The 27,270-nt window shown below is 47.7% G+C and overlaps 1 protein-coding gene across 20 annotated transcripts in view; it reads right to left on the reverse strand.

Moving 5' to 3' along the window:
- Window positions 1-1,406: 1,406 nt before the first annotated feature.
- Window positions 1,407-27,270, reverse strand: part of KDM5C (lysine demethylase 5C) — a 34,792-nt gene continuing 8,928 nt past the window's right edge. For 5 of the 20 annotated variants that reach the window (XM_045051353.1, XM_023249342.2, XM_023249344.2 and 2 more), the window contains 21 exons: window positions 26,995-27,118; window positions 26,700-26,881; window positions 25,497-25,655; window positions 23,613-23,732; window positions 23,338-23,496; window positions 22,305-22,486; window positions 22,048-22,210; window positions 15,603-15,722; window positions 15,301-15,495; window positions 10,990-11,171; window positions 10,777-10,901; window positions 10,502-10,649; window positions 9,784-9,889; window positions 8,739-9,097; window positions 7,992-8,130; window positions 7,349-7,528; window positions 7,065-7,202; window positions 6,278-6,877; window positions 5,938-6,007; window positions 5,600-5,856; window positions 4,361-5,497 (listed from right to left, as the gene is read on the reverse strand). In XM_045051353.1, coding sequence (XP_044907288.1) covers window positions 5,132-5,497; window positions 5,600-5,856; window positions 5,938-6,007; window positions 6,278-6,877; window positions 7,065-7,202; window positions 7,349-7,528; window positions 7,992-8,130; window positions 8,739-9,097; window positions 9,784-9,889; window positions 10,502-10,649; window positions 10,777-10,901; window positions 10,990-11,171; window positions 15,301-15,495; window positions 15,603-15,722; window positions 22,048-22,210; window positions 22,305-22,486; window positions 23,338-23,496; window positions 23,613-23,732; window positions 25,497-25,655; window positions 26,700-26,881; window positions 26,995-27,118 — 4,074 coding nt within the window. In that variant the 3' untranslated portion in view covers window positions 4,361-5,131. Of the gene's footprint in view, window positions 4,213-4,360; window positions 5,498-5,599; window positions 5,857-5,928; window positions 6,008-6,277; window positions 6,878-7,064; window positions 7,203-7,348; window positions 7,529-7,991; window positions 8,131-8,738; window positions 9,098-9,783; window positions 9,890-10,501; window positions 10,650-10,776; window positions 10,902-10,989; window positions 11,172-15,300; window positions 15,496-15,602; window positions 15,723-22,047; window positions 22,211-22,304; window positions 22,487-23,337; window positions 23,497-23,612; window positions 23,733-25,496; window positions 25,656-26,331; window positions 26,675-26,699; window positions 26,882-26,994; window positions 27,119-27,270 lie in introns of those variants that run through there. The other 15 variants (XM_045051354.1, XM_045051352.1, XM_023249340.2 and 12 more) reach the window with 12 other exon arrangements.

Raw genomic sequence — 27,270 nt, forward strand, 5'->3', positions numbered from 1 at the left:
ATTGCTTTCTTAATTTCATTTTTGAAATGTGGGTGCTAATGTATAAAGCACAACTGATTCTTATGTGCTGATCTTGTACCATGCAACTTTGCTGAATTTATTAGCTCTGTGCCTTTTCTTATCAACATGATCATGTAGGGTTTTCCCTTTGTTCTATCAATGTAATGTATAACTTGAACCAGTTTTCTGATGTTGAACCATTCTTGCATTCCTGACACAAATCCCACTTGATTGTAGTGTATGATTTTTTTTTTTTTTAATATTTGTTTTGAGAGAGAGAGAGTGCAAACAGGTTAGGGGCAGAGAGAAAGGGAGAGAATCTCAAGCAGGAGACCAACGTGGGGCTTGATCTCACAACCGTGAAATCCTGGCTTGAGCCAAAATCACGAGTTGGACGCTTAACCAACTGAGCCACCCAGGCGCCCCTAATCTTTTTATATGCTCTTGGGTTTGGTTTGCTAGTATTTTGTTGAGGATTTTTGCATCTATATTCATAAGAGAGATTGGTCTGTAATTTTCTTGTGATGTCTTTGGTTTTGTTAAGATCAAGCTTTTCCATTTTTTTTTTTCATCCCCTCACCCACCTCCCCTCTGGTAACCATCAGTTCTCTATAGTTGAGTCTCTTTCTTGGTTTTTCTTTGCTCATTTGTTTCTTAAGTTCCACGAGTGAAATCATATGGTATTTGTCTTTCTCTGACTTTTTAAAATGTTTATTTTGAGAGAGAGAGATGGGAGAGAGAAGGGGAGGAGGGCCAGAGAGAGAGCGCGAATCCCAAGAAAGCCCCATGCTGTCAGCACAGAGGCTGATACAGGGCTCCATCTCACAAACGTGAGATTATGACCTGAGCTGAAACCAAGAGTCATAAATCATTGGGGGCCAGAGAATAAACTAGTTTCCAAGATGGCACCAATGATCTTCACCTCCTGGTATTCACATCCTTATGTAATCCCCTTCCCTCGAGTGTGGCTTGGACCTAGTGACTTACCCCTAATGGATAGAATATTGCAACAGTGATGGGATGTCACTGCAGAGATTAGGTCATAAAGTGACTTCCATCTTGCACTCATGCAATTCTCTGTCTCATCTCGACTGGTCTGATGAAGCAAGCTGCCATGTTGTGAGCTGCCCTATGGAGAGGACCACATGACAAGAAACTGAGGGCAGCTTCCAACAGCCAGTGAGAAAGTGAGGTCCTCAGTCCAACAACCCACAAGGAACTGAATCCTGCCAACACCCACATGAGTAGGCTTGGAAGCAGATCTTTCCCCAGTTGAACCTTGAGATGACTGCAGCCTCGGCTGACACCTTGACTGCAGCCTGTGAGGCCCTAAAATTGAAACCCAGCTAAGTAGTGCTGATTCCTGACCTACAGGAACCATGAGATAATGTCATGGTTTTAAGCCATTAAGTTTTTGGAGTAATTTATTACTCAACAATACATAATGAATACAGGCAGGCATGAAGGTTATGTACAAGTTCAACAATAAGGACTTCTACCTACCAAGGCCAATCTGGCTGTTGATCAGCATTGCTGAGTTCCCACCTGCCAACAGCAGAGATCAATGATGAGCCCCCGCAATGAAATATTTCCTGGGTGCAAGCTGATTACTTTGGACCCCTTCTATCATGCAGCACAGAGCAGTAGGTTCATAGAGACTTGGTGGGAATCCCAGCTCTGCGGGTCTGATATGCCCAGACAAGGCCTATTCTTCGAGGGTTCTGCTTCCTGCATGTCTGACAGGCACTTTGTGAAATGTCTCTCATGGAGCTGGCACCCAACAGGGGGCTCACAAGGGAGGCTGCTCCCTTTCCTTTCCGAGGAGTGCCCCAGGGGCAGGGGCCCTATCTGCCTCGAAATCCCTCTTCTCCCATCACCACAATTTCAGGAGTTCTGAGAAGCATGGTCAGTGTCTGCTCCTTCATGCCCCCAGTGACCATGGTCCTGGACCCCAGACCCCACTTCCACAGGGTAACATTGTTACCAATGAGATTCATGCAGTGCAAAGAGAATAGAGTTCCTATGCAGTGGGGCTCCAAATGCCGCTCCTGTCTCCCTCCTTCTGAACCCAGACTGATTTGAAATGGGGACAGAGGACTTAGACCTGGGCCTTGCCTTCCCTCCAGGAGCTCCCAGGATGGTGGGAGAGACAGACCCATTAATCCTAGAGTGTTTCAGACAACAGGTAATGCACAGTGGAAGCACTAGAGGAGTAAAGGTGTGTGGTTGGGCTAAGTCTTCAGTGGAAGTGATGTCTCTTCTCATCCTTGTCACCTGCAGACTCAGGAGCCATCCTGAATGATGTGGCAACCTCTGGGAGGATGCAGCAGCAGCAGCAGCAACAGCAGCAGCAGCAAATAGGGTCTATAAAAAAGGACTTTTGAGGGTGAAGATGCCCTCTTCTTCCCAGGTCCTTTCTTCCCATCTCCCACTCTGTCCCCCACCCACCCCCGACTCCTTTTCTAGGTGAGTGCTTCAGCAAGGGGGACATATGTGCCACCAGAGCAAGCTATCTGGAAGAGGCCATGTTTGACCTGGGTCTTGCATAATCAGAGCCGGGGCCTCTCCAGAGCTCATGGGATGCATGCCGTGAGGAATGGCACAGGGCAGTGCCAAGATGGAAAAGGCTGTCTGCAAACTGCTGAGGGCTGGGCCATACCCTGGAGGACCCCAGACTGGGGCCGGCAGTTTGCTAGCCCGCAGGTCATAGGTACCCTTTCCCCCACCTGTTGGGTTACTTCTGGGGGCAGACTGCCTTGCAGTGGGGAGTGGGAGTGAAGTGCTGAGCCTGAGCCCCTTCCTGTCCCTTTTGTAGCACTCAAGCCTGTCTCTTCTCTACGGTGTCTCCTCCAACCCTCCTTTCATGATCCATTCCAAGTAAGTGGGCAGACAGGCCAACCTTTCCCCCTAGATTGGGGCCTGGGTTGAACTGGGCCCAGGACAGGGGTATTCATTGGCTCCTGCCTCCCCTTTAACTTGGACAGCCCAGTGCCTCCTGACCAGAAGGCCAGAGGCAGGGCTTAGCCAGATCCTCCCACCAATCAAAGCAGCCAGAAAACGGTGGGCTTTCTCACTCATCACTAGGTTCCCATCAACTGGAAATCTTGGGAAGGAGGAGAAATGGAGCAAAATGAACCCAGTGAGGGAGCAAATGAGAAAAGGGAGAGTAGTGATGGCCCCCGATCTAGTCTAACACCCTCATTTTCCCTCATTGTCAAGACTCTGGGGCCCGGAAGGGGAAAAAAAAATCTGTCCAATATAAAGGCACCATTGACAACTCCATTTAAAATCGAATTCAGCTTGAAACCATTATGTTAAGCGAAAGAACACAGTCACAAAGGATCACAAATTGTATGATTCCATTTATATAAAATGTCCAAAATAGGCAAATCCATAGAGATTAGTGGTGGCCTAGGGTCAAGGGGCCGGGGGGGGGGGGGGGGTAGGGCAGGGGAAGGGTGATGCCTGGGGAGTGTGATTTCATTTTGGAATGATGAAAACATTCTAAAATCTTTTGCAATGACGGTTGCACAACTAGAATATACTAAAAGCCATTGTACTGTATACTTTAAGTGGGCAAACTGTATGATATGTAAATTGTATCACAATAAAGCTGTAAAAGTGAACTTGGGCTGCAAATGACCACACATCTGAGCTTCAGTCTCCATTTCACAGGGGCAGAAAAAAACCCTTTAGGGTATAGACAAATCAGGGAAGCGTCCCTGAACATGGCATATGGGTGGGTCAGACAGGAAAGCATTCCACAAAGAATGAGATTATAAATATAACCTCGATCTTAAGGGCAATGAAGCATCATGGATGGTTTTAAGCAGCAAGAGTGACAAGATCACATCTGTACTTTAGAAACATCCCTCTAAATCACTGAGTTTTACATTTAAAGCAGGTAAATTTTATGATGTCGAAATTATACCTCAATAAAGCCAAGACCAAAATTCCCCTCAGGGGCTTGAGGAGGACAGACTGGAGGGCATGAAGTTGGAGGAGGCCGTGGCAGAAGTTTAGACGAGGTGGCAGGCCGTCCGTTGGGAGATGGGGGAAAATGGCTTGGGGGGTGGGGTAGGGGGAGACTCAGGACGTCTTGCCCTCAGGTAAGGAGAACCCGGTAGAACTTGTTTTCAGAACCCAGAGCTCCCAGACTTCAGCCCTAGTGCTCCTCCGCCGCTGACGGGTGATGGAGGCACTGTTCTCCCCCTTCAAAGAGAAATACACTTCAGAAACATGTTTCCAAAAAATGTTGCTAAGGGTTTTATTTCTAACAAGAGGAAAATAATAAAATAAAATTAAAATAGGCTTCAGTTGGAACCAAGTTTCTTTTTTTTTTTTTTTTTGAACAAATTAATTACACACCAACAATCTTCTTTTATTACAACATGAACCCAGGAGGAGGAAAGGAGATGGGATGGGACAGGGAGAGAAGGTCAAGATGGTTGTGAGGACAAGCACCAAAAGCTTTCTTCAGATCATGGGGAGCTCCCCAGCCAAATTCATTTAAAATAAAAAACTGTGAGCACAGCTATGTGAAGTTTCCTCCTCCTGGGTAGACCAGTCAGGGGAAGGGGGAAGGGGGAAGGGGGAAGGGGGAAGGGGGAAGGGGGAAGGGGGAAGGGGGAGGTAAAGGTGGGGGAATAGAGGTAGGAAAGGGGAGGGAGGAGAAAGAGTGAGAGGGAGGTGAGGTTAGTGTAGCATGGCCTGGCCAGGGCCAGAACTGGGGAGAGAAGGGAGAGGAGATTCCCCCAGTTTGCGTACGCACTGGCCTTGTCTCTGGAATGGTGCTGGCCCAGCCCCAGCCACCCCCCTGCCCACCTGCCCACCCATCTGTTTATCTGCCTCAGGTGTCTGGGAATGCTGGTTAGAGGCTACCAGGGAGGGGGACTCCAGGGGCCAGCCCCCAGGAGCTGAGGTCTGAACAATACCTTGGAGTCAGAATATAAAAGTCAAGGGACTCAGGGGTGGGCTGGGGAGTGGGGGGGGGGGGGGGACAGTGGCCATCCCCCCTACTTGCCCACCTCCCAAGAAGCAGGCTTGATGGTCAGAAAGAGGATCCTTGAGACCAACGGGGGGGGGGGGGGGGGGGGTCTTTGTTAGGGGTCTGTGCTAGGCTCAGCCACTGTCACAACTGTTGCTGAGGTGGCTGCTGTGGGCAGGGCACATGCAGCCTAGGAGTCAGAGTAGAGAAAGGGGCCGAGGGGCCTGAAGTGGCCCCTAGTGCCGGCTCCAAGCCATTCTGGTTCTCCTGGGTGCTGGGGCTGCCAGTGGTGGGCAGGGGTTGGGGGGGGCCCTCACCCCCAGTCTCCTCCTCCAGCTCCTCCTCCTCCTGGGCCTCCTCAGCCTCTGGCCCTGAGCTCCGTACCCTCTTTGGCTCTAGCTCCTCTCGGGCTGGGTCATCGCCCTCCCCACCCCGATCCACCTTCCGCCGTCGCCGCCTCTCCAACGCCCGGCCCCGTGCCCGGCTCCCATGGCGCTCTGCCTTTTCCAGCTGTGTGATCAGACAGGCAGAAAGAGGTGTGGGCCAGTGGTCAGGCCTGGGCTCCCTGCCTCCTTGGCCTGACCTCCTGGCCCTGTCCATCCCTCTCCTTACCTCTAGAAGTGTGCGGATCCGCTCCATGTCTGGAGGCTGCCCAGCCTGCAATAGCTGCCAAATGCTGTGGTTTTCATCCAGGGTCACCTCAAGCAGGTCCCCTTCTAACATAAGCTCCTCTAGAGGGGCCCGAGTTGCCTCAGGCAGCTCCAACACAGGGCCAGTCAACTGTGGCAACAGCGAGGAAAGCAGCTCCAGGTCTGGTGGGTTGCGGGGACAGGCTGGGTTAGAGGCTGCTCCTGGTTGTATCCCCACCACTAAAACAGAGCCGAGGACCACAGGGGTCACTGGGGATATCCAACCAACAGCCTACCCACACCTAGACCTACCTCTCTTACCTGAGCCCTCCCCGGGGGCTACCTTCTCAGGACTGGTCACACTGTCTCCGTTCTCCAGCAACCCCTGGACCTGCAAAGAGCAAGGATGGGTAGTGGTCGGTGAAACCAGGCCCTTATTTCCCACCAACCCCAGACTTGGGACGTTCCACCTCCTGGAGGAGGAGAGCAAAGGCTGCAGCACACGGAGCAGTCTGGGGATCCGGACAGAATGTAAGATGGGGCAGGGAGGCCAGGCCAAAAGAGGCCAGAAGTCAGAGAGCAGGGACAGGGCTGGCGCCTAAATAGGGGCGGGGGCTAGGAGGCAGGAATTTGAGGGCAAGAGCTGGGTTGGGCAGCTCACCTTGGGCATATCCTTGCCACTGCCTTCTCTGAGAGGGTCAGAGGCAGGGGCTGAAGGGTAGGTAGGGGGTTCCTCAGGCCTGGGTTCAGCCTGCAGCCGCTGGCGAAGCTCGGCCAGCCGTCCCAACAGAGCAGTCACATCCTCAGAGGCCAAAGCCTGCCTGGCACGGCCTTGCCAGCTGATGGCCCTCTCTGTGAGACACTGCAGGGCCTCGCCCTCAGGCAGCCGCACAGGCAGTCTCTGCAGGGCTACCAGCAGTGCCAGGATGGTCTCCAGGCGGGGGCGCCGTGAGCGCATGCACAGCGGACACAAGAATTTGGTGTCCCACTCCCACCAGGCCAGCAGCGGGGACGAGGTGGGACTGGGCCTTGGGGAGCTGAGGAGGCGGGGTACCGACACACATCGCCCATGGAACCAGTCCTGACACAGGTCACACTGCAGAGCTCCCACCCCGGCCGGCACCTGCCCACACACACAGACGGAGGTTGCAGAGGAAGCTGTGGTCGATGATGCCAGTGGACTGGGCTTGGCGGAGTTGGTGCGACGCAGCTGCAGGATACCCTCCTTCTCCTTCTGTTCCCCCTCCTTGAAGGCCACGATCTGGCAGGCCCAGGACAGCGGGAGAGGAGGTCAGCGGCCCAGCCCCTCCCTTCTCTGACGCCATTAACACCCTACTCCCAAACCAGGAGAAGTGAGGCCCCAGGAGCAAGCGGTCTGGCCATGGTTGCCCCATTCAGACACCTATCACCACCAGGCTCTTCTCCCAAACAGGGCCCCAGCTCCTTACCACAGAGCCTGGGTCCCTGAGGTCCTGTGCAGACAGTCCCAGCAGCTCCGTGTCAGATTTGTACAACCCCAGCTCCTTCTCCATCCACCGGCTGCGCTTGGTGCTGTCTGAGCCGGCGTCTGCACACGGGCAGAGCACCTAAGGCAGGCAGACAGAGCAGGGATGACTAGGCTTCTCCTACCTCCCACTGCCAGGACTTCCAAACCCCCACATCCTCACATGAGCCATCTCCCAAAAGCCGGGCCAGAGGCAGGAGACGGTGCGGGTCAGGGTCCAGGCCTTACCTCCAGCAGCGTGTAGCAGGAATTCCTCTTGAGGAAAGTCTTGGATGCCTTCTCCCTCCAGGAGTGTGCCGTCAGTACCTGCAGCTCTAGCTGTCTCAGCTCCTCCAAGCCCACAGGTAAGTCCCGGCCCACAGCCACCAGGCCCTCTAAGTCATCCAAGCAGGGGTAGTGGTCACCATTCTGGGACAGGGACAAGAGAAAGCTCCAGTCAACTTGCCAACATCTACTGATGGTACTACTCTGCCCAGCCCTGAGCTGGGAGGAGGGACTGAACTGGTAGTCTTCGGGTAGAACAAACCAGGGATCATCCCACGGGAAGCACTCCTGTAGCTCCTACATCCACTGGCTTGTCCCCTGATACCAGTCAGTGCCAGTGACTGCCAGACTAATCATCCTCTTGTGGCCTGCCTCTCCCACCCTCCCTGCCCCTACCATTCTCACCCTTTCTACAACCTCTCTGCCCTCAGGCTGGTCCTGCAATCCCTCTTCACGCTGCTCACCACACCAAGCCCATTTTGCCTCCACTAGATGTACTGCGCTCACTTCTCTAGCCCACCCAACCCACCGCAACCCAGTGTATGCCAGCTCTCCTGGCTGGACTGAAGGCCTGGGGTGGAGGTTCAGGGGGCAACAGGGTCCTCACTTGGATCTCATCCACATCAGCAATCCAGGCCCGGGCCTTAGCAAGAGCCTCCTTGAGAGCCTGGATGTTGGGCAGGTGAACAGGGATGTTTTCTGCCTCATGGATTATGGCCTCGAGTGTGGCTGGTGGATGCTTCTGCCTGAAGGTAGGGAAAAAAGAGGCCTCAGTGTAGGGTAATCTGCTTGACCAGCAGCCCGGCCTGACCGCCAGGTATATCGGCATGGGACCCTGAAGCTGCCATGTGGGCCTACCTGCTAGTACTCTGCCTACAGGGGGCTGCTGGTCCCTGTTTGCTCCAGACTGCATGCACCCACCCGACTTCTGCCACAGCCTTCATGCCTCTGCCTGGCCAATCAGTCTGTCATCCTGTTCACACTTCCTACACAACTGGAAAGATTAACCTGGCACTCCAGTTCGTCAGACTGCCCTGTGTGTGGCTTCTTTCTATGGACAGCTGTCCACCTGCCTGTTAGTACTTGTGCTCACACGTGTGCCCACGTCAGCCCGTGGAGCTGGTGCCACTATACGTCTCTGTATCTGTCCATCTCTGCTTCCCCACTAGCCTATCTCTGCCTCTATGTATATATGGAGTTTTAAAAGATAAGCTAGGGAGGAAAAAAGGGGAAGAAAGTCAATACACCAGTGACAGAGTCTGGTACCCAAGGCCACCCATGGGAATCATTTCTGGCTTCTCCACTAAACTTTGACGGTTAGGGTAGAGCAGGTAGGGGAGGAGGCTGGACCTACCTGGCCTCCAAGCAGAGGTGGGCTTTCTCCTCCCAGCGTTCAGCAATGGTCAGCAGCTCCTGCAGCTCAGCCCGGGCTTTGTCCACAGCAGGGCTAGGGGCTACGCTAGCACCCGCGACCAAAAGTCCCCGCATGACAGCCAGGGTGCCCCTCCGGGCTGAGGGGGCCAGCGTGCGCTTCACCTCATCCAGCCATCGTGCCTGTTCCACCTGCCGCTGGAGCTGCTGGGCCTCGGGCACCTCCACCCCTAGCAGCTGCCCCCTCTCCAACAGGGACTGCAGTAGCCCTGGACTGGAGGGCAGTGAGGCCAGGGCCTCACGGGCCTCAGCCTGGTAGGCCTCCACCTGTTCCAGAATACCCTACCGGGACACAGATGAAGAAGAAACTCCTCAGCTGGGCACACTTTGAGGTGCCACGGCCAAATACCTTTGCCCCACCTACCTTCTTACCCTCCAGTATTTGGGAAAAGCACCTAACAGGGGCTGCACTCTCTTCCTGTCCCACACCCTAAGACAACAGTTCCTAATACTCAGTACCTGGTAGAATGCTCTGAGGAATTTATTAAAATGCAGATGCCTGGGCCCCACCCGTAGAGATTCTTAATAGGGTTTGGTCAAGAGTCTGTGCTTTGCGAAAGTCCCCAGAGGATTCTGATGTTTAGCACCAGGAGACCCTTGGCCCAGAACACACTTGCTACACTTGGCCTTCTCACAAACCCCTATGCTCATGCTGGTGTCACTGCCTTCTTCATCCCACCTCTCCTCTACCTCCCTGAACTTGACTCAGCTTTCTAGGCCCACAAACATCCTTGGTCCTTTATCTTCTTCCACTTCCACCAGGACACATTCCCTTGACTCCATATCCTGTACTTACCCCTTGCCACCTGGCCCTCAAACCCCCTTTGCCTATCTCCTGTTATTCTCATAAGTGCATCCTATCTTGCCCAAACACTTGATGCTTTTGAAGGAAGCCAAGAGTAGCCTGCTGCTCGGGTCTCCCAATCCCCCTGAATCCTTATCAGCACTCTGAGTGCACTCCTCCTCACCTTGACATCCCCAATCTGGTGCATGGCACAAGGCAGGTTGTTCATCTGGTCCAGAAATGCCCGGAGCTCAGCCAGGGTCATCTGTAGACCAGCCACCCTGTGGGGGCTATGGAGTTTCACATGTGGGGTTTCAGGTCCAAACCCAGTCCCCTCCCTCCATCTCTGCACTCAGACCCAATGCCTTTTCTCATGCTTGCCCACCTGGATCTCTCACACTTCAGTGCCCCCAACTAGCCAGATCAGAGGGAGGAGGGTTTAAGATATAAGCACATTCATATGATGAGAGCAAAGAATTGGAAGGGGGGAATATAGGATATGTTGGGGGGGCGGGGGAAGCTGAGAAACTAAATGATAGTAACAAAGGCTGAACTTTTTAGCTCATCCTCTACTGCGAATTCTCTGATCAGGTTTATTCTTCTGTGTCCTTTCTTTGTCCCTAAACCTTCCACAACTCCTCTCTGGCCACAAAATCCCTCAGCCTGTCTGACATCTCCAGGTACTGATAAAAAGGACCATTTCTAGCTTTCTTAGCACTGAGGCACTCTTCTCCATCCTAGTTGCCTGATCTCCCTGCCCTCCCGACACCTCTTAGGCCACCTTGCGCTGTAGTGCTTGTCAGCTTCCTGCTGTCATCTGCCCAGTGGCATTCAGAGCCCACTCCTTCTAGGTGCTGGCTCCTCAGCAGGCTACCTGAACCCCACACGTCGCACTGTCATACCCTGCTTCCTGGCCGCTGACTAGTCCCAGAGCCCGGGACACGCAGGCCTCTGCCTCACTCAGGCAGTTCTTCAGTTGCTGCAGCAGCTCACTGTTAGGAAACCTCCGTTCACGGGCCTCAGACTCTAGTGCCCTCAGCTCTTCAAGGCCTGGAGAGAGAATGAGAGCGGCAAGGAGTAGGCAGTATTGAGTAAAGGCAGAGAAGGGGGTGGGGAGGTACAGAACAAAAGGGAAGAGAACTTGCCTGTGGAGTCCCTCCGTCCCCCCATCACTCACTGCGCTTCCGCCCATCCTCCACCTCCAGGGCCACTCGAACTTTGTTGGCCCAGGTGTCAAAGGACTCGGCCCGAACCTTCAGTTTATGCAGCATAGCAGGGAGCTCATCCAAGGTGTATCGATACCTGGACGAAGACAGCAGGGAAGCACATCTGGCCCAGCTCTGTATCCCCCTCCTCAGCCCACTTCCTTCATAATAGGTCCTTGGCTCACCGCAGGTACTGCCGGCTACTGGAGCACTTGCAGAGGTCATTGATGTGGGAAAGGCAGACAAGCCCATCCGGGCAGTCGTAGCAGGCCAGAGCTGACAGGAAGCATGTGGTCTTGCACTTGATGCATTGGCGCTCGTCATCTGGGAGTAGCTCAAAAGCCTCTCGCTCAGCTTCCGTGATGCCCTGGGGGCAATTCAACCCACACACGTCATACAGAACCAGAACAGGGCTGCAGAAATGCCCCCATCGCTGCCACAACCAAGCCTCAACCTAGACTCCACAATCTGTGCTAAGAGCTGTGGAGAGCAAACTCCTAGAACATACTGCCTCTGTGAAGTTCAAACTCTCAAAACTGGAGGAATCAGATGAACCAGGGCAAGATCAGTGAGGGCTGAGAGGAAGAAAAATTGGGTAGGATTCAGATCAGCAGAGAGGGCCTTTATGGGTGAAAGGAGGTGAGGTGGTGGATCAAGGCACCACAGAGGTGGCAACGTGCGGGAGCGGCTGAGAGAAAGGCTATGTGCAAGGGAAACGATGCTGGCTTCCGGTCCCTTGGCACCCAGTGTTCCAGGCACCATGCTGGCAGCTTAGCAGGCAGGACACGCTGCATGCACACATATAACTCACAGAAATAAGACTCTGTGCTTGTGTCCAGTGTCTAAAGATACAATTTTTTTTTTCAACAACATGGTTTCCAAACCTATGCCAATGACTTCATCTGTCACTCAGATGAAGAAAAAGCCATCTGTTCCAAAAATGGACGAAAACCCAGCTAGGCTGAAGTAACCAAAAGACAACACAATGCTGTACCTTATGGGCAATTTTTGGGATTTCTAAAGGGAAATTTGGACTAACAGTTTTTGTTCTACATTGACTCTAACATCTAACCTCTGCATAAGATATGAGTCCATTGTACGTTACAAATCTCGCTCTGCCTCTTATTAGTTGTGTGATGTTGAGTAAATTACTTAAACCTCTCTGGATTTCTGTTTCGCTGTCTTATTAAGTTGGAGATAATGGCACCATCCTCACTGTACTGTTACGAAAATTAACAAAGGTGCAGTGACTAAGACTTAGAAAAGTATCTTAACACTTAGAAGAAGTGGAACCACAAAATATCCCTAACAGCCAAAATAATCTTGAGAAAGAACAAAACTGGATGCATCATACTTCCTGACTTTGAACTATACTACAAAGCTATAATAATTAAAACAGTATGGTACTTGCATAAAAATAGACACACAGACAAATGGAACAGAATTAAGCCCTGAAATAAACCCCAAAATAAATAAAGTCAATTAACATTTGATATGGGAGCCAAGAATACTCAATACAGAAAGGACAGTCTCTTCAATAAATGACAGTGGGAAAACTGAGTAACCACATACAGATGAATTTGGACCCTTCTACCACTCGTGAAAATTAACTTGAAATTGATTAAAGACTTAAATGTAATGCCTAAAACCGTAAAACTCCTAAAAGAGAACATAGTGATAAAGTTCCTTGACATTGGTCCTGGCAATAACTTCTTGGATAGGACACCTAAGCACAAGCAACAAAAGCAAAAATAAGTAAGTGGGACTACTATAACAGCATCTGCACAGCAGAAGAAATCATCAACAAAATGAAAAGGCAACCTATGGAATGGGAGAAAGTATTTGTAAATCATCTGTTTGATAAAGGATTAATATCCAAAACATATAAGGAACTCATCCAACTCAATAGCAAAAAAAAAAAAAAACCCACAAACAATGTGATTTAAAAAAACATGGGCAGTGGGGCGCCTGGGTGGCTCCGTCGGTTAAGCGTCTGACTCGGCTCAGGTCATGATCTCACAGTTCGTGAGTTTGAGCCCCGTGTCGGGCTCTGTGGTGACAGCTCAGAGCCTGGAGCCTGCTTCACATTCTATGTCTCTCTCTCTCTCTGCCCCTTCCCTGCTCATGCTCTGTCTCTCTCTGTCTCAAAAATAAACAAACATTAAAAAAAAAAAATTTAAAAAAAAGAAAAAAAAAACATGGGCAGAGAACCTGAACAGATACTTTTCCAAAGAGATACAAATGGGCAAGAGGTACATGAATATACACTCAACAGGACTACCATCAGGGAAGTACAAATCAAAACCACAATGTGATATCACCTTACACCTGTCAGAATGGCTATTACCAAGAGAGATAAGTGTTGGCATGGATGTGGAAAAAAGGGAACCCTTGCACACTGTTAGTGGGAATGTAAACTGACTCAGCTACTTGGAAAATAGTATGGAGGTTCTTCAAAAAATTAAAAATAGAACTACCCTATGATCTAGCAATCTCAATCCTGGATATATACCCAAAGGAAATAAGAATCTCAAAGAGATATCTGCACTCCCATGATCACTGCAGCATTATTCACAACAGCCAAGCTATGGAAACAACCTAAGAGTTCATCAGTGGCTGAACAGATCAGAAAAATGTGATATATACATACAATGTAATATTATCCAGCCATGAGAAAGAAGATAATCCTGGCATTTGTAAGACATGGATGAGCCTGGTGAACGTTATACTAAGTCAAGTACGTCAGCCAAAGAAAAAAACAAATACTATAGGATATCACTTATGTGTGGAATCTAAAAAAGCCAAATTCATAGACACAGAGTAGAATAGTGGTTTCCAAGTGCTGGGGAGTAGGGGAAATGGGAGATATTGGTCGAGGACACACACTAAAAAAGCCAAATTCATAGACACAGAGTAGAATAGTGGTTTCCAAGTGCTGGGGAGTAGGGGAAATGGGAGATATTGGTCGAGGACACACACTTCCAGTCAAAAGTTGAGCAGGTCTGGGGGATCTAATGTACAGCATGGTAACCGTAGAAAAGAAAAAAAAAAAAAAGAGTAAGTGCTCAACAAATATTTCCTATTATTAACTTTAATTTTCAGATTAAGGATACCTATTCTCACAGGCCTATCCCATTTTACTGAGGAGGAAACTATGTCTCAGAGGGTCTGTAACCTGCCCAAAGTAAGAATCTGATGACAGTCTATTTTGACTATAAAGCCAGAGAATGCTCTAAGGACGAAGCTCCTAGGTATTTTTGGAACATAGGCTCCTCTGAGAATTGGATACAAGGTACGAGCCCTCTCCCCATAAAAGTGCTCAAATACACACACACAGTCTTTTACAGATTTTTAAGACTAGGGGGTCGAGAACCTTTCTCTACAGTAAGGACCAAGTATAACGAATTCTCAGGGTCAGGATGAGAACACCTTGTCTTCCCACCTTGCTGTGGCTCCTTCTTGCAGTCTGGTACAACCTCAGGGTCATCATTTAATAACTGCACTGAATAGAGAAAGAGAATGATGCCTGGAAAAGCCCAGGGGCTTACCAACTAACACCAGAGACTTCCAACATCACCACAGCTGCAATTCTCCTTACAGCCCATGCTCATAGGCAAATTATAAATGAGCTTTAAAATAAGAAAGGATTACCCCAAATGGGCAGCAAGGGATCCCTCAGGACCAGCATTCCCTTGTAATATTATGTAGGACTCTAAGTCAATTCCCTAGTTGGGCAAGAGTGGAACTTTAAGAAGGCAGCTGAGCTACAAGAGTAGCACTCCCACTGGTCTACAAACACAGCTGACCACAGGCTTACGAGAAATCTACTAAAGGAGGACCGCCTTTGTATTTGGTAGTGTCACCCTAGTTTGGGCTACTGAACCATCTGAATGCAATAAAATGGCATTTGCTAAAAAATGTTCCATATTTCAATCATTTCCTTCATGTGTTACTATTACCAACAACAGCAGCTGCTACGTTGCAAGCATAATAATAGATACTTTGACATAAATAAATGACCTTACTCAAGCTTTACAACTCCCTTGCAAATGTGGTATTTAGTCCCATTTTCCAGAGTAGGGAAGTGAGACTATGAGAGGTTATGCAACCTGAACAGGTCACCCAGCTAATCAGCAGTGGGGGTTTCATATGCCAGGCTGTCCTGTCGGGTTATTTAAATAATGACAAACAGCGGTAACACCAGGACCTGCTGCGGGTCAGTTACTTAACATAATCTTTAATCTACTCAACTATCCAAAAAGATAGACGTTATAATCCCCATTTTTCAGAGATGGATTAGGACACTCTGCAAAGTAAATTAACTTGCTCACAGCTGTTGATAAATGGCAGAGCAGAGAATGGAAAGGGATTTCTAATCCAGATGCATCTAGTTCTTTTTACTACACTCCAAGACTAGAGGGTACATCTACTTCTTTCTTCCCCCACTTCTGCCGGGCTAGGGTGCCTAATTCAGGGCACTCTCCCCTCCACCCTACCTTTTCAAGCAGGGCCTTTCGTAGACGCCGTTCCTCCTGCACCATGATGAACATCTCCTTATGCACAGCTGCGGCCAGGTTCAGGTCCAGCTTCTCTGGGCAGGCAGCCATCTTACAGATGAGCTCCTCATGGGAGAAGACGCAGTATCTTCGGAGCCGGCGGTAGTGCTCAATGCATTGGCGCCCAGCTGGCAACTGTGCACAGATTCACGGTTGAGTGTGGCCAAGTCTGAAGGCCATGGTGCCTCAGCTTCCCCACATCCCTCCTGCTTCTCCCTGCCAACCCACCACACTCCACTCACCCAGTCAGCAGTGCAAAAGTTGACAGCCTCCGCAAAGTTGTAGCCTTGGTTGAAGCCACTGTGGTAAGCACGAGGGAAGGTAATGACAAATTCTCCTGCACACTGGTTTGTACGGACAACCTGAGGAAGAAAAAGGTCAGGAAACCTGATTTAAGTGCAGGGTTCTTAAGGAGACAAAGGAGAGCTTGAGGAAACAGTGTGACAACAGAGTTCCAGATCCAATTCCAAAAGGACCGACCACTGGCCTCTGCTCTCAAAGTTGTGACTTATGTTGGCAGCCAACAGGAAGATCAGAGTCAAAAGTAGGAAATGTACGTACCAAAGTATTTCAACTTTCCTAGTAATTTTTATAAAAATTTAAAATCTCACTTTTCATTAAGCTGGCTAAGCCTTTTTCATTAATAATTATTTTTATCAGTCATATATGCAGTTCCCAGAGCCATGTGTTCTACAAGATTTGTTTTAAAATCAGCAGGCCCTGGGGCGCCTGGATGGCTCAGTTGGTTAAGCATCTGACTCTTGATTTCAGTTCAGGTCACAATCTCGTGGTTCATGGCTTCAAGCCCCGCATCGAGCTCTGTGCTGACAGTGCAGAGCCTGCTTGGGATTCTCTGTCTCTGCCCCCCCACCCCGCCTCTTCTATTGGTGAAAGCCAATCACTTTCACCTCTTCTATTTTGGCATTCTCCTTAACAACCCTAAATAACATGCCTCTCGACTATACTGAAAATAGCCACCTATTATTTCTCAGTTCGCTTAGTTTTCCGTGCATGTATTAGTAATTCAATCCCAACCTTTTAGACAAGTGTCCAACCCTCTTCTCGTCTATCAGTTTTCACTTTTCTGTTGCAGAGCCTTATGATCTGTTCCAACCTGAACCAGCTACACTATACTCCCTGGATCGTCACTCTGCCATGATGATCTCCTGTTTCCTAGATCCCAGGCCTTCCTCTTTCTTGGTGTATTCTTTTGCTGTACTTGAGCACATCCTCCAATAGCTGCCTAGGAAACAGTGGGAACAACTTTTTCTTTGAAAATGTTTCTATTCTACTCTCATACTGCATAATTTGACCATATAGAATTCCAAATTGAAAACCATTTCGAAGGCATGGCTCTAGTCTTCTAGATTCTAGTGATGCTTTTGAAAAGTCTGAAGCCATCCTGATTTCTAGTGCTATGAATTAAACCTCTTTGCTCTCTCAGAGAGCTTGTAGGATTTTTTCTGGTCCAAGTGTTTGATATAAAAATTTTACCAGATATACTTGGTGTAGATCTATTTTCATTCATGTACTGGGTAGGCGCTTCAATTCTGAAAGCTTGGGTCTTTTAGTTCAGGAAAATTTTCTTGAATGATTTCATTAATGATTTGTTTTCATCTCTGCTCTTTTCAGAACTCATTTGAATATAGAACCTTCTGAACAAATTCTCTACCTTTTCTCAACTTTCGTTACCATTTCCCATCTTTACTGTTTATCCTCTAAACCTTTTTCTTCCACTTTTGCTATCACAATTTTAATTTCCAAGAGCTCTTTTTTGTTCATCAGGATGTTCTTTTTAGAGTATCCTGTTCTTATTTCAGTTTGCAATATATGCTCATCTCTGAAGATCTTAGTGAGATTTCCTTCCCTTTTCAAGTTCTTTTAATGTTTATTTTTCAGAGAGAGTGAGCAAGTGAGCGCATAAGCAGGAGAGGGTCAGGGAGAGAGGGAGACAGAATCTGAAACAGGCTCCAGGCTCTGAGCTGTCAGCACAGAGCCCGATGTGGGGCTTGAATCCATTCACCACGAGATCATGACCTGAGCTGAAGATGGATGCTCAACCGAATGAGCCACCCAGCACCCCATCCCTTTTCTTTTTGAAGTTTACTTCTCTCCCTGCCTAACCTCTGTTTATACAGGTTGCTTTTTTGTTGTTGTTTGGTTCTGTTTTCTAGAGTTTCCTCAGTTGTCTGTTAATCTGTGGCTGTCTACTTTTTTAAGAGTAAAAAATGGAAAAGCTGAATGGAAGTTCTGAGTATATAGGCGAAGTCTGTCAACTGTCGCTGTAGGGTGATGTGGCTGAGCCATTTAGTTTGGGAAACTGTAGGTCTTTCTTTTCAGGTCACTCAAGATTCTCCAGGGAAAACTCCTTTTTTTTTTTTTTTTTTTTTTTTTTTTTTTTTTTTTGCCTGAAAGAAAAACATCTAGCTGCTAGTTCTGAGAACCAAGTGAAGACTGGGAACCTCAGCATCCATCACTCATACAATGATGAATCCTACTATTTTCACTTTCTCCATCCTCAACTGTACCTAGACCTCTGTCCAGAGATATTTTATTTTAACCTCTTCAAAAGTAAATCTCCAGTCTTCTGCTTTAGTGAGGGAGGGTCACATTTCCAGCTGCCCAGCATGGCAGGGGATCTCACAGCTTCTTATAGACATGAATGAATCCTTATTTTCACCTCATTCTTCTTTCCTCCCAGAATGTCTGGTGCCACTGACTACTGAACCTCTGGGGGATTCTGAACTATATATCAGGTTGCTTGGTTCTGAGATGTTTCAATACTGGCTTAAGTTTCAATTTTCTTATCTGTTTTCTAGTTTCAAGAATTTTGATCTCTCTCTTTTCTCCATTTTAATAATTTTTTACCTTAAAAAAAAAAAGCCCTTTGTGCCATTTTAGTGGAGTTTCAGCAAGGAATGGAAGCAGCCATGTGTTAGTTTGCCATCTTTAGGAGGAGCCTCACAAAGTTTTTTGAGATGAATATTAAGATGAATATTCAATGCTGATGAACACACAGTGAAATAGGTGCAAGGCTGGTAATGGGACCAGTAACTAAAACTAAGATATTATTACTGATATATATCAAGAGCCTAAAATGTTTATACCCTTCAAAACAATCTGCTAGGATTCTAGATTAATGGGGAGAATTAACATCCTCATGACACTGAAATTTCCCATTCATGAATACATCTCCGCATTTATCCAGGTCATGCATCAGCTCCCACCTCCAATACATTTTCTTTTCAAAGATGCAACAGCATTTCTTGCCTGGATTATTGTACTGGCCCCCATTACCAAGCACTAGAATTATCTTCCAAAAAATGCAAATCTGACCAGCAATGCCCCTGCTGAGAACCCCTTACTTGAAACTCCATGTCCACATGATTGAAGCCACTGTTACTCTTCCCTCAAGGATCATTCCTTCTACAAATGCTTTCCTGACCCCCTCTTCCTAATGACACAGTCTGTTGTTCTTCTGAAGCACCTCTAACATTTATTCCACTTGTCTACTCACCTCTGTTGTCCACTCAACTGCACATACCTGAAGGTAGGGACTGGTTTATTTGTCTTCAAGGTGCTGGCCAGAGGCCTTGTACACACAGGGAGTTCTAGCAGTAGTACTTGCTGAATGACCTAAACCCAGCCTTGATTCTATAGATGTGAAAACTGAGTCCCAGAGAAGCTTCAAGTAGCAGGGCCAGAAATAGAACTTAATGCTCCTGACTCTTATCTCAACCTGCACCCTCACTTTGGCAATGTTAGTTTACCATGTCCTATGTAGTTATTTAAAAAGGCTCTCCTCACATTCTGTAGCTGTTAAAAATGACCCAAATATCCATCAAGTGGTGAATGGATAAACAAAATGTGATACATTCATACAATGGAATATTATTCTACCATAAATAGAAATGAGGTTCTGACACATGCTACAACATGGATGAACCTCAAAAACATTATGCTAAGTGAAAGAAGCTGGATGCAAAAGACCACATATTATTCCATTTATAAGAACTGTCTAGAAAAGGCAAATCTCTAGTGACAGAAGGCAGATTAGTGGTTGCCTGGGACTAGGGGTTGGAATGGAGAGTGACTGCAAAAGGGCATGAGGGATCTTTTTGGGGTGATAAATGTTCTAAAACTGGATTGTGGTGATGGCACAACTGTGTAAATTCACTGAACTGTGTACACTTAAAATGGGTAAATTTTAAGGTATGTAAATTATACTGCAATGAAAAAAATTTGTTTACAAAGATGGTTATAAGCAGCTCATAGTAAGAAAGCAACAATCATTCTAGCCCAGCACTGTCCAACAGAAATATAATGCCAGCCACATATGTACTTTTAAATTCTCTAGTACCACATTAAAAAAGTAAAAAGAAACAAGTAAAATTAATAACTTCAGAGTATTCTATTTAATAGATCCACAATATCAGCATTTCAGTGTGTAAGTGGTATACAAAAATATCAGTAAGATATTTTCATACTAAGTCTTGACATCCGACACATGTTTTATACTTTCAGCACATTTCAGATTGGACTAGCCATGTTTCAAGTGCTCAGCAGCCACATGTGGCTAGTGGCTACCAAACTGGACAGTGCCGTTCTAGATCATTAAACTTAAAATGAGATTATAAAACCCATACACTGATTGTTATATCAAAATTTACATAGAAAAATAACAGATGGGAAACATAACAAAATGTGGAGGAAATAGAGATGATCACTATATTTCCATTTTCTGGAAAGGGGGCAGGTTTCTTTTATAATGAAAATAAAACTTACACTATATAGCTATAAAAAAAAATGGTTTTCTTCTGCCAAAGGGGAAGGGGGGAGGGGGTGGGCTAAAGATAGATCCTGGGGGAGCTTCAGCTGGCTAAACTGCAGGCTGCCAGCATGAGAATATGAAAATCAGATGCCTTGGATTGAGGGGATACTGCCAAGTCCAAAGAGTCTGGAGATGCTGGGAACCACCTATAGGAGGGGCAGGGTGAGGGTGGGGTGAAGCAGCAGCTGGCCAGAGAAGCTGGTGAGCCATGAGCAGGACAAATGCTGTGGAGCTGGAAGCAAAGAGCACATGTTTAAAAATCTGTAATAAATTTTTCTTAAAAAGAGTTAAGGATTAAATAGTTACACACACACACACACACACACACATACACGTGTGTGTGTGTGTGTGTGTGTGTGTGTGTGTGTGTGTGTGTATCTTGGCTGTCTAAATCTTTAAGGAGAATCCTCTTCTACTCATAATTTTCCTTGGCACTGTAGGCAAGGACTAATGCTGTGCTATGTGTCAGGAAGAATGGACTGTGAGGAAGTCAGACCTAGTGTCTACTTACGAAGAGCTGAACTGGAAGGGCCCTTGATCATCTCCACCTCTCGAGTCCAGTAATTCTTAAATGGGGTGAGGCAGTGACGGAAAAGGATACCTGCCATCCCCCTACCACTCTGCCACCTCAAGTGGAAGAAGGCTGCCTGAACTGTTGTAGGATACACTTCCACTAATTCCCTAGATCCCTCAAGGCTTGGTTAAGTATCACTAAAGTAGCTAATAAAAAAATACTACAGGGTATGTAGTATATCAAAACAAGGTGAAGGCAAGAAACAATATGGGTGAGAACCACTGACCTAGTCCAAAGCTCTACTGTACAGGTGCTCGGGGATCTCAAGGAGACATTAACTCAATATGTACTGACCGCTTACCACATCCTATGCATTACACCAAGTGGCAGGGCAGCCAAGGTGTTGGCAGGGGGCGGGGGGGGGGGGTTGAAGGGAGTGGGGAGGAGGAGTAGCACAGAATAAGACTCAAAGTACAGGTGGACAATGTACCAATTACTGACCCTACAGGACTGTTAATCAGGCTGTTTTAAGATCTACACCAGAAAACTGGCTGATGCTAATGCTTGAAAGTTTCTTATAGGCAAGCCAGATTGTATACCCAGCAAAACATTTTATAGTGTGGGAGAGAAGTCCACAGAGGAGGAGGATAGGTTCAGTCTAGGACTCTGGGTTCAACTTTATTTTAAATTGGCATTTTTTAGAGGTTACTTCCCCTCCAGCTTTACTGAGATATAGCTGATGTATAATACCCTACAAGTTTAAGGTGTACAACACGTTGACCTGATACACTTATATATTGCAAAATAATTACTACCACAGAACTTTTGACCTGTTAAATAAGTAAAAAGACCTACCCATTGCTCCCAAAAGGGCTACTATATGGAACATGCCAGAGACTGCTAGTTGCCCCCCAATATTCATTCTCACCCTCTCTCACAACAATATGAATTTCTAACTGGTACATGACCATCTGGAGTAAGAACCACATTTTCCAGTCTTCCTTGTAACTAGACATGGCCACGTGACTAAGCTGTGACTAACAGGAGATGAATGGAAATGACGCGCGTCTTGCTCTGTCCTTCTGCCACTTCCCTCTCCTACTGGCTGTCATACAGACGTGAAAAGAACATCCTGAGGTGTTGCCCTCAAACACATGGCCCAGAGCGCTCACCATCACATCATGTATCTAACTATTGCTATGTGAAGTCTCTATTAGAGTTGTCGAATAAAGATAAAAGAGGAATGAGAAAGAAGCACGGGTAGATTCCAGATGAACACCACCACCACAAAGGACATCGCTACACCATTCCTACCCCTTGTCCTTGTTTCCTGAGCACTCACCGGCACACCATGGGACATGAGGGTATTGGGATTCATGAGGGTGACAAGTTGGTGCAGGAGATCAGGCTGGCTATCAAAGAGCTCAGGTGTCAGCTTCTTCATCACCTCTTCCAAATGTTCTGCTGCAAGTGAGGGTACCCCATACCAGGTCTTCGGCTCACCCCTGGCCATGTGGAAAGGGGACATATGGAGTGGTCACACACATGGTCCTCAGGGGGCCTACCCTGCCTCCCCAGCTTCCCAGGGCCCCCGCTCACCAATGGAGGTAGTTAATGGAGTAACTCCAGTGATCCTCAATATGCCAGCAAAAGGCTGAAAAGACCATGCCCACATAGAGCCAGGGCACCTTCATGCCAGAAATATCTGCATTGATGTGGCATAGTACAGACTGTTCCAACACTGGCATCACATTCAGGTTCCAACCACTGGTAGCATACTCCTGTCAGGTTGGGTATTTGTGGATAGGGGAAGAGGGTTATACTAAGGAACCGAGAGCTTTAGCCCAGGGAACCTTAATTTTGAGGTCATAGACTTTTTTTTTTTTAATTTTTTAACGTTTATTTATCTTTGAGACAGAGAGAGACAGAGCATGAACAGGGGAGGGGCAGAGGGAGAGGGAGACACAGAATCCGAAACAGGCTCCAGGCTATGAGCTGTCAGCCCAGAGCCCGACGCAGGGCTCGAACTCACGGACCGCGAGATCATGACCTGAGCCGAAGTCGGCTGCCCAACCGACCAAGCCACCCAGTCGCCCCGAGGTCATAGACCTTTTTGACACATCTAAGAAATATTATAGACATTCTCCACCTCCCACCCACCCTCCACCAAATGCATGCACACAAAATTTCAATTCGCTTCGATTTTAGCAAGTTTTACAGATATACTCACCCACCAAAATACCTGCAAGTTAAAGGCCCCCGCATTGGACCAAAATGCACCCTTCTCTTGAGGTAGGCCTGGGCCCTCATTTTTTTTCCTGCACATACAGTCTCAGTCCCTGAACACTTCTTATGAATGAGCCAGGCACCCTGCCAAGTATTTCATATACCTTCTCATTTAATTATTACAAATTTGTAAGGTAGGTACTATCCCCATCCTACAAAGAAGTAGCCAATCTCGTGGCTAGAGATGCCATTCCAGATACTAGGCTGTGTTCTTTACATGTACCACCTTCATCTAAATCTCACAGCAATTCTATGAGGCAGGCATAATGATCCCCACCCAAAAGAGATATTGAATGACCTGCCAAAGCTCACACCACTGACATATAATCATGAATCATCCACTCACCTCCTCCTCAGGGGTTAGGTGCCGCTTACTGTCACTGACGGGGAAACCACTACCAAATTCTTTGGAATGGATGTCAGCCCCATACTCAACAGTCACATCTTCCTCAATGCTGTTTACCAACCGCCAGAACTCCTTCTCCACGAGTTCTGTGGGCACCATCTGGAGAACAGGGGTAGCAGATGACCATGGCCCCAGTGACTCAGGAGAGCTAAGACCACCAGGCACCAACACCTACGACCCTAGCCCTGACACTACCCCAGCCCTCCATCACCTACGTGCACAGGCATGTTGAAGTAATCGGCTTTAAAGGAGTCAGCCATCTCGCCAAAGCTCTGCAGAGTGTATTCCCGGGTAGCCTGCTCAAAGCCAAAGGCTTCAGGGGGGCGCTTACACTCCTGAAACCCAAAGGAGAACATGTCACCAAGGTAGAGGGCACAGGGGTGGAGATTCCTCAAAAGCGGAGCTGGAATATGGGGTAGGAGCAGGGAACAAGAACAGCCCTAGGTCTGTACTCAAGGTCCCTGAGGCAGACCTCACTTTATAGCTCCACCTTTTTCTCCTAGCACCTCAGCTTAGTCTTTTCATTCCCCACATGCACTGCCCTGCCATGCTTTTGCTCTTTTCTTCCTTTAGGACTTTACTACCTAAACCATGAACTCAGACTTAAATATGCTATCCTATATTCTTCTGCCATTTTTTTCTCTTGGGCTAAAATAGGAGTTTAAGCAGGGTGTGTAAGGAAGCTTTCTTAATGCCCAGCCTGGAACTACAAGCCTGAGAAAATGGCACTGAATGTTCTAGTAGCTCAGAGGATGGAAAACGAAGGCACTAGCTCCTACGCTGTCAAACCCTACACTATTCCTGTTCTTTAGACTGTCTCAGAAGACAGGATGTTGAGTCTACCTCACTTTGTACCTATGTTCATGGTTTTAGATGAGAGCTGTATGTACCCCAGAGTTAGACTCATGTCTGAAAAATCAATGTCAATCTGGTCCACTGGCCCGCAACCACTTAAAGAGAGCCAAGCAGAGCTGACAGCCTTCATTGTCTATGATACTACTGGCGTCCAAACTCCTCCCTGAAGGAATCTCCACCACTACACCAAGGCCATTATGCACTGCCCCGGTCTCTTTCCTCAGCTGTGTGTGTGCACATGCACACCTAGTCTCTATGACCACAGCTGAGTCCCTAAGACAAGAGACCATCCACATTTGCTCTCCAGAAACCCACAGAGAAATGTAGATGAGTGCCCAGAATTTGGATGAAGGTAGAAAGCTCATGAAACAGACCTGACAGACAGACCAGGCCTCTCAGCCCTCACTGCTGCTTCAGATGCTCGCTCTCCTTACTTGTCCCTCTTGCACTAGGTACATTTGCCCCAAATACTCTTGTTCCAGCATGCCTCCATTCCCAGGTTTAGAAAGCCTGCCCATCTCTTCTAGTTAAAGCCTATATCACTGCAAACCAATCAAATTACCAAAACAAAAGGAAAACTAAGTATTATAACCATATGATGGACCCCCCAAAAGAAAAATTAAATCATACCCATGAATAAATTTAATATAGAAAATGATCATAAAGTAGCAAATGAAAATATACAGTAAGAGCCCAAACTCGTTAAAGGTAGTTATATATATGCAACAACAAAAAGACGAGAAGAAAATATACCAGACTATTAACAATGGTTGTCTCTAGATGGTGAGATGATAGGTAATTTGTCTATTTTCCAAGCTTTCTAAAAAAAACAAAGAATAAAAAACTTGGAAATCAAAAGAACAACTTTTTCTTCATATTCCTGTTCTCCAAATCTCATTCCTGACACATTCCCTGATTACTACCCTTAGTCATCTTCCTCTCCTCTGAACTTCTACACCTCAGAGTTTCTAACACGTAATTTAGCATTTGACTATACATCAGCATACCATGTGTCCAATCATGACTCTCACTGCCCCAGGTGGTCTGGGAGCTCCCAGAGGACATAAGCAAAGGCTAAGCCTCCTCCTCTTCTTTCTCCTAACACTCTGCCCAGCCTAGCCCCACGCTGGAACCCAAAATATTAAACTGTGGCTGAACTAGGAAGCTGTTCTCAATAAGGCCATATGAAGGAAGGCAAAAATACCCTATGGGGCAGACATGAGCTGGGGCTGGGAAGGCCTTACCGCCATGACACACTTTGGGCACCTCCAGACACCCTTGGGAATCTCAGGCAGAGGAGGCAGCAGGCAGAAGATGTGGTAGTTGTCATCACAGCCATCACACAGCAGAAGCTTGTCATCCTCATCCCCTCGGGAACACATCCGGCAAACATAGGACTCGATCTGCCAGGGAAAGGAGGCAACAGTTCATCAATCTAAGCCCTGTCCAGCCTTCAAACTGTCCTCCAGACAGTACTCTAGTCCACATAACTCTCCAATAGAAACCCACCATGCTTGCTGGCTAGATTAGTCATAGCCCTGTGACAGGCTCGTCATGCTAGTTCTGGAGTTTAACTGTGTGCACATACCATCTCCCCAAATAAACTGGTAGAGCTGTGAGAGCGGAGTCTTTATCATTCAGTCGTGAATCTCCCATTTTTATTCATTCAACAAACACTGAGCACTTATGTGTTCAACACTGTGCTGGACTCTGAAGTACAGCAATGAATAAATATGGTACCTGTCTCCTAAAGGCATACAGTACTCCAGAGACACATATTCATAAAAATTAAAGGGCAATGTGGTAATTGCCAATATTGGCCCATGAAGGGTACTATGGGAGCCTAGAGAAGGGAGCCCTCAAATCAGCCAGAGATAAGGAGGGATAGCCTTGAGGAAGGACTTCACTGAAAAGGGGACACTTGACAGTGACATTTGAAACTGACCAAAACCTGAATGCAAACTGAAGTCTGGCAATGGGGCAGAGCACAGGGGAAAACTTCCAGGCGGAAGAAACAGCATGTGCAAAGGGATGGGGGCAAGAAAGAGCATGGCGCATCTCGGGAAAAAATGAACATACCTACAAGTAGTTCAGTGTGGCTATAGCAGAGGAGTGAGGTGGGCAGTGCTGGGGAATGAGGCTAGAGGTCAGCAGGGACTGGATCATGCATGATAATGAGGAGCTTAGCCTTTATCCTGAAGCAATGGAGAGGGAGTCTCCTTCTTTGGACCCTTCCAGCACTTCATGTTGACAGCACTTGATCACCCTTTCTTGTCCTCTGTTCCATGTGAGTTGGCCTTGTTTCCCCAATTAAGTGAGCTACCTGAAGGCAGGGCCCACCAGGCCCACTTTTCTGCTTAACGCAACCTGGTCCAGAGCCATGCTGGGGAAATGCTCGTTGAAGGGATGAGAAGCAGAGCATTAAGAAGTCAGGGCTGGGTCCTTACAAACTGGGCATTGCTGTGGTTCCTCCGCAGTCTCATGGTCATCTTGGTGCAGGGCTCTGGGCTGTGACTCAGCTCCTCCTTGCTCTCCAGGAAGGTCTTAGGTGAGGTTGACTCCACCTTCACATCCCCGCCTGACTCCTCCTTCACCACTACGGTGGGGGGACACTCAGGCCCTTCCTTATCTGGGAGAGGGAAGAGTGGCTCTAAAGTACAGGTCTAGAACAGTCAGGGCCCCGCCTCCTCTCCCCAGGCGAAGCCACCATCCTTCACACTGCCCCAGCCTGTCAGGCCTCACCTTTCTTCCGCAGAGTCTTATCCTTGGCCATGAGGCCCAGGCCCATCATCTTGGGGCCTGCCCCATAGATCTGTAGCTTCTTCAGTTCCGGATTCTTTTCAATGTCTTCTTCCGTGGGTTCCGGCTGGGAGAAAAAAAGGAAATGAATCAAGCCTGCTATCTGAGGCAGACTGCCCATCCTAAAAGAACAATAGCTTGGACTATATATCACTTGAGCTCATGCCAGGGACTAAGGCAAGGGCAGGCCTGGGCAGAGCTGCTTTTTGGAGACTAGGG

Source organism: Felis catus, chromosome X, assembly GCF_018350175.1.
Source record: "Felis catus isolate Fca126 chromosome X, F.catus_Fca126_mat1.0, whole genome shotgun sequence".
In the NCBI taxonomy this organism is placed as follows: domain Eukaryota; kingdom Metazoa; phylum Chordata; class Mammalia; order Carnivora; family Felidae; genus Felis; species Felis catus.